A 7,577-nucleotide genomic window follows, 5' to 3' on the forward strand; every position below is an offset into this window, starting at 1 on the left:
TATATATATATATACACACACACACACACACACACACATACGCATACATGTATACATATATATGTATTTATACATATAAAAGTAAACATATACATTTATTTACTTATATACAATAATAATAAATAAGTAATAAATAATAAAAATAATACATTATATAAATATTATGATAAATATCATCATTTGATGTTTGATAATATTACTATTTATTAAGTTGAAATCTGAGATTAACACTTTTATTTTTTATAAATATATTAGTGCTGTCATACGATTAATCGCGATTAATCGCATCCAAAAGAAAAGTTTGTTTACATAATATAAGTGTGTATACTGTGTACATTTATTATGCATATAAATACAAATGCAAGCATTCATGTATTTATAAAAAATGTTGTCTATATTTTAAATATATTTATATATAATATAAAATATAAGAATATAAATATATACATGTAAATATTTTCAAAATATTAATTGTATGTGTATGTATTTATATATACACATAATATATGTATGTGTACTGTGTATATTTATTATGTAAACAAAAAACTTTATTTTGGATGCGATTAATCGCGATTAATTATTTGACAGCACTAAAATATATGCATACTTGTTTTTGTTTCCTTACTATTAAAATCTAGTGCTCCAGTGCAATTATCTGAGTCTCTAGACAAGAAAATGAAATGGTTATATTATCAAATTTGGTGAATGTCAATGTAAAAAAGAAGAAGAAAAAAGTCAAACATATTACCTTGATCTTAAGTCCACACATTAACTCTGACAGCGCCAAAAATATTTTTATGTTTTCATTTTTTTATGTTTGTGAACTCCCTAGTTGGACCTCAGTTTAAAAACCCCTTGTTCTTGCAATTGCTGCACAGCTCATTGCTTTGGATAAAAGGCATCCATCACATGACAAATAACCCATCATCTCAAATTTTATAATGCACAAACTCACCCTGCTGGTCAGCGTTTTTGTCAGCGGAGATCCCGTTGCTGTTCTGCCTATCTGTGCTGTGTTTGTAGGGCCCTGGTGGAACCCTCCACTCTAGAGCCTGCAGTCTTTCCTGCGCCGCGGCGTCATGCAGTATCTCCATCTGCTTGGCCAACAGACGCTCCAGCTGAACCTATAATATGCACAGACAGCAGGGAGTCAGACAGGCGGATGTGTCTCGCATCATATGTACAGTGTGACAGAAATGATTTCCAATATTCACCATTCACAACATACCGCAAGTGTAGTGATACAAAACAAAACTAACCATAAACAAACTCCTACAGTTCAAATATCTGGTAATTTGAAGGCTCCTCAATCACATTTGAATATGAAACGGTGTTTACAATTACTATAAATACTTAGTTATGCTTATATTAATGTTTTCTCTGTACATTTCTCTGATTATTATTAAAACCACACTATGTGTGGAGCTTGATTGATTCCAATAGCACCCCTCCTACATGTGCAATGGCATCCTACCTAAAAAGAGGCAAACTTTTACCGCTTTTTTTAACACAGGAAGATGCTATTCACAGTCACAAAATGACACGTTTCCACTTCACAACACAAAAGCAGCATAATTAACTGATGTATCTGAGACAATGCATTCTGTCAATCTATCAATTGAAAAGAGAAAAGACAGCCCAGAATATGTTTTAAATGCTCTTAAATGCAGCTTACGAGACATAATGGAGACAAGTATAAACTTTGTCTTAGATACGAAGGAAAAGACACAAATGAGACGACTGTTGGCAAAAAGTATGGAAAGTAGATGAAAACGATGTAGCAATGTAAGCATCATTGCATGCGAAGTGTGTAAAAAATCAATTCATAATGCAACACAAGTATTCAGTGCATTGTCACTGTTGCCACTAGAGGCGCTATAGCAGATATTAGCATAAACAGTCTTCTTTTACAGTCATTTTTGTCTCTAAGATCAAGTGCCGTTAGTACAGGGCAGAATTTTGAACATATTTGCATGATTTTATCTTTGAATAATATTGCATATTTTAGTATTGTTAGTATTAAAATCTCAAATCATTAATTGCACACGTTGACAAGTCTAAGCACATTTTTTAATAATCTTAAGAAAAAATCTGAGAATCTTGAGACCTAAAAGTTTCCTTTTGTTCTCCATTTCATGTCACTGGTTCTCAAAAGGTAGTTATATGAATTCAATCATGATTAAAAGGCTAATTAAAAAAACAAAAAACCATTAGCTATTCAAATGTTATGCTGAATATATTTTATATTTGAATTATTTTAATTTATATAATTTAAATAAATAATTTATCATATATAATTTTAGATTACATTTTTTTGGGGTTGTTTATTTATCTTATTACAACAGAATTACCAGAGGTTACATATCTGCTTAAGGGCCTCAAATAGTGGCTTGGACAAAGAGGTGACTTGGACTCACAAAAACAACTGAGATATTTAAGATATTGGTCATTTTTTCTGTAGAACAACAACAATCAGCAAAAAGCACTGAGAATGACAGTACTTCCTTACAGAAGCCTTTTTCATCAGTTCATCAGCACATCTCTTACACAAATATCCAACCATTAATTGTTTATATATTAGACCAGTTGACCAAAAAGTAGGTCATGGTCAGGAGGACAGGTGAAGCTCTTGCAGCTACTGACCCAAAAACCTGCATGATAGGATACCAGAGCGAGACGTGTGGTGGTAGACAGACATGAAGACGGAGTCAGCGAGGCGCCTGAGAGCATTCCTCTCCCACACACAAATAAACACACTGTCATAATGCAGTCAGTCACCTGGATATTCCGCCCAACCGTCTCCTCTCCTTTAGATCTGGCGTGGGCTAGCTGCTCCTTAAGGGTCTCCTGGCGCATGTGAATGGCCTGCAGCGCCTCCTGGAGGTCAAAACAGCCCTCCTGCAGATTGATACACATTCGATTGATATTCCCTTCCAGAGGCAGTCAATTTCAAAATGAAGTTTGCCATTTCTGCAAAAATAATGAGTTTCAGACTGGTTTCCCTCCATCCGCGCCTTGTCCAAATTTATGCTATTGAATGTTGTCCAATTCTGCTCAAATAAACAGAATAATCTTATTGCAGACTTTTTTGAAGAATCAACCCACTGACTCATAGTTTCATTCACACGTTAACCTGGCAAGCGAGTATTTTAACACCACAAAAATGAAGCAATCACCAAAAACTCCACAAAAACTCCAAACAGGCGACAATTTGCACAAAAGCCCCACACACCGTGAAGGTGAAAGGCAAGTCTTCAGGCCTTGAAGATGATCATGTTGTGACTGAAACATTTGCCGTTCCCCTATTAAAGCTGTGGGTTTTTTATTTCACACTTGCTTTTCCCACTTGTCTTAATGCAGCTTTATCGTGTGCAGGCCTTTTTTGCAAATTAACACCAAAAAAATGTTTTTTTTTAAAATCACATCACAAGACGATATATGACAATATACCTCCATACCGGTTTCCATCACCCTGTTTTTATTCACATTTTGAAGTATTGCATCAGAAACGCCAAATTTCGAATAAAAATCCCTTAATTTGCAAAAAAGTTTTTATGCTTGCTTGAGGTGGTTTTTGACTTGTACGAAAAAGGGTTAATGCGAATAATGGGAGATGGAAACGCATTTGTCGAGTAAATTCTTCCATGCGCATCAAAAAAAGTCATGTGGCTTTGCGCTATGCGCTAGGTTAATCAAAACCTGATTAACCAGTGGACCGATCCTGTTCCACAGCATCTGAAATGTTGTTATGGTCATTTTGAAATGCCCAAGCAAAGTCTGTCAACTAAATATTTCTGTATAATTGCCTCCCAGAACTGTTACACGACTGCGTTCCCAAGCAGCAGGCATACACCTTCGAAAGCAATTTATTTTGTTTCGTCTGCTCGCTCTGAGGCGCAAGTAATTTATTAAATATGAAAATGATTACATTCAGTGGCTTCTCCTACTTTTCTAAGTGATATATACTGCCAGTTTACCAGGAAGTGACGATTAGACATGTGTCGGTATTCGGTAATGCGATTTATCACGATAATGAATATGCACGATATTGTCAAAAATACAGAGAATTATAACTATAAAAATAATTATTACAAATTATTCCGAATTTTTAATGCATTTTAAGAATACTTTTCCCATCAACTGGTCACAATGCACAACATGGCTGTATGCTGCGTCAAAGACGCATGCGCACTCTGATGTAAACAAGGCCTGCGTCCCAATGTGCATACTATCCATCCTAAATTCTATGTGATAGTAGTAATTTTCAATACTATTTAGGACAGATAGGGTGGATAGTATGCACATTGGGAAACAGGGAAGCACGGATGAGAAGTGCATGGCAGAACGTGTGAGAGACGCTCTGAATGAAAGCACATTCACTCTCTGTCAGCAGATGGCGCTGAACATAATGCAGCTGTTACCCCGGAAACCACTAAAACAAAACAGCTGCTCTAGTTTCCATTTCTAAAATTGATTTAAATTATTTAAATAGCCATTTAGATTTTTGTATTCGCTATGGTGTTAATCACAGCGTCAAATACTTAAATATTTAGACTTAATAGACTTTTTTTTTTCAAACTTTTTTACATTTTAATCTGGACTACAACCACTGATCATTATATTTAGATTAGTGACTACATCACGCCCTAGATATTGTTTGAAAGTGTTTTGATTCTTTATTGTTCGGTCACACTTTACATTAGGGCTTCAGTATATGACATTCGTTAACAAACTGCCAATGAAAAATTATTCTAAAAACATTCATTAATCTAAGGTAATTCCAATATTTAATAACACATTGTTAAAATCAAAAGTTGCAACTGTGTTATTTAATGAGCGAACATGAACTAAGAGTTGTATTTTTAACAAAGATTAATAACTTCTGTAGCAAATGTAGGTATTGCTCATTGTGAATGTTAATGCATTACCTAAGGTTAACTAATGACTATTGGTCTTTATCATTCTTTTGCACTTTAATCTGTGTAAAAGTGTTTAATCTGTATAATTTTTTTTGTGTATTGCTTTATTGTAGGCCTATTGAAATTTTCTGTTATTTTTGTTATAAAAATTATTAAACCTGTTATACTGTATTATGACAACACCTTTTTGCAGCTAAATTTCAATATCGTGATAATACCGTATACCGTGATAAAAGAACTAGCAATTAATCGCAACATGAAAATTTGATACAGGCATATCCCTAGAGAAGATTTTGTTCTCTTTGACTCGTCAGATGGAAAGGGTGTTTTATGTGATATTTCAATTTTGCCCAGAAGTTAAATTCGCAATTTCGGATGGAAACCCGGCCTATGACAGCAATGGGCATAGAACTGAAAACCTAAGAGATAGCAATATGAATCAACTTTATACTGAAGGGTCCATGGGGTTAGTGTGACATTTGAAGAAGACTTTGAGCAATTCCAGGACAAGTTGTTAATCTCAACCACTTCACAGAGCGAAGCCGCTAATTTTTCACTAACTAAAGCTTCATTCCTCTTGAGTGAAAAGGTCAGATACTTAATAAAATGTCATCCCACTTAAGAATCCCCTCAGGATGAGTTTCAACCTGACGGGCGGATGAACAAACGGAACATTTTGTCCGCCGTACTGCTACGTCTAAATTACTACACGAAGGATGAGCTTGAAAACTTCAAATGTTTGCATGGGTTACCATGGGTGCAAACTACCACAGACATTCCAGTCTTTTCACTACTAGTTGGGTGTTTGAGGCAGAGAGGTAACTGCTAATAACAGCTCTGACGCAAATTTGCCAACACTCACGCAGCAACAACGAAGTCATCGAGCCACTCCTTTGAGTTATGCCTTTTCTCTTTCTTGACACGGAGGCTGGTCTTCTAGAGTGCATAGACAAAGGTGCGTGCATACGCCTGCATGTATACGCATGTGTCTTCAGACTCGGCCCCTTTTCACTTTGTGGTATCTGCGCAAATGCATGGGTGTGGGTGATTCCAAGTGCGCCCACGTAATGATGTCACTTCTACCTCAAGAATACGGGTGGGCGCGCAACTGATCTCATTTGGACCTTGTCTGGGTGCATGTGGGCGGGCGGCTTATTCTCACTGGTGTGGATGGGAGTGTAATGTGGGCATAGTCGAGGCCAGACAGGGACAGCGAGAGGGGGAGGGGAAGTTTATGCTTTTTTTGCAATTCAGACACATGCTATTAACTGTCACACACTTTGAAATGGTTAAACATGGAAAATCCATTCTAGAATGAGTTGTGTACAAATTAACTGCATCAAAAATGCAAAAACAATGTAATAAGCATGAAACAGCAAGACACTAACTTGACTAGAATTTTCAGTGCTATAGACAAAAGTTCAGGTGTTTCAAGTTGTGCACAAACAAGTTATTTTTGCAAAAAAAAGTGGTGGGGTAGCTTAGCCAATTGGTAAATTGCTAAAAGAATGTGACAAAATATACCCTCTCTTTTAAATGTATGATGAATGAGTAAATCATTCACCAATTCAAGTAGCTTGAAAAAAAACGGTATGTTGGTAAAAATGTGACAAAATATACCATCTCTTTCTTACACATAGCAGGAAAGTCAGATTCAGTTTAGTGAATCAATGTGTTCATAAAAAAAATTATTCACAGATTCAAGTAGTTTGACCAAATGGTATGCTGCTAAAAAATGTGACAAAATATACTTTTTCTTTCTTAAACGTTGCAGGAAATTCAGATTCCGTTCAGTGAATCAGTTTGTTCAGTTATGTTTGTGGGTGGGATGGATGTGTGACTAATCTGTGGCTCTATAAAGAAAATAAAGTGATTTCTACCTCACTAAATTCCAATAATTTGTTTCATAAATTATAATATGGTTAACATGAATGTGCCATTTAGAATTATGGCAACTTTAATCAGCATGACATGAGGCATCACGTTTATACCCAAACAGAATTTACATGGAACAAAAAAAATAAAAATTAGCTAGAACCTGCTTAAATGATCTGGATTTGCTGAATAGAAAGTGCTGTTTGGGTGCCTGTCACTGCTTGTTGAACTTGCAGATGTCTTTTTTTCAATGGGTGAGTAATTCACTCCATTATTGTATGTTGCTTCACATAAAATGTCTATTGCAAAAGACTGTTGATAAATATGCTTATAGTACATTTTCAACATGATTTCTGCTGAGTTCAGTGCTCATGCCGTACACTAAATATGGCTGCCAAAAGAAAGTTAACATCCTTTATACATTTTTTTCATAGCGCAATATTTTCTTAAATATTGCCTTTCATTGCTTGTTTTAACTACAAATTAGGGTGTTTTCTATATTTTATTTTGTTGTATTTAGTGCAAACATATTTAAGTTAGTTTAATGCTGTAACCCAAACTGAAATCTTCATTGATTTTGTGTTAGATAAATTTGGCTTTGATTACAAAAACCGAGCTTTTTATTAGCTTGTTGCGTCATTGACTAGAGTAACTACACTACCTTTGTGGTCAGTTTTTTTTTTCTTTCTACTTTCTATCCATCAAAGAATCTGGAAAAACTGTATCACGGTTTCCACAAAATTATTAAGAATCACAACAGTTGAAAAATACTTTCAAAAACAT

At 35.1% G+C, this 7,577-nt stretch overlaps 1 protein-coding gene across 1 annotated transcript in view; it reads right to left on the reverse strand.

The window, feature by feature from the left end:
- LOC107602153 (NGFI-A-binding protein 1-like) overlaps positions 1 to 7,577 on the reverse strand; it is a 36,925-nt gene that overhangs the window by 6,012 nt on the left and 23,336 nt on the right. The window contains exons 4-5 of the mRNA XM_016294565.1: positions 2,779 to 2,898; positions 956 to 1,124 (exon numbers count right to left, since the gene is read on the reverse strand). Of these exons, the coding sequence (XP_016150051.1) occupies positions 956 to 1,124; positions 2,779 to 2,898 (289 nt within the window). The remainder of the gene's footprint in view (positions 1 to 955; positions 1,125 to 2,778; positions 2,899 to 7,577) is intronic.

The sequence above is a fragment of the Sinocyclocheilus grahami genome, unplaced genomic scaffold (genome assembly GCF_001515645.1).
Source record: "Sinocyclocheilus grahami isolate Dianchi unplaced genomic scaffold, SAMN03320097.WGS_v1.1 scaffold320.1, whole genome shotgun sequence".
NCBI classification, from domain to species: domain Eukaryota; kingdom Metazoa; phylum Chordata; class Actinopteri; order Cypriniformes; family Cyprinidae; genus Sinocyclocheilus; species Sinocyclocheilus grahami.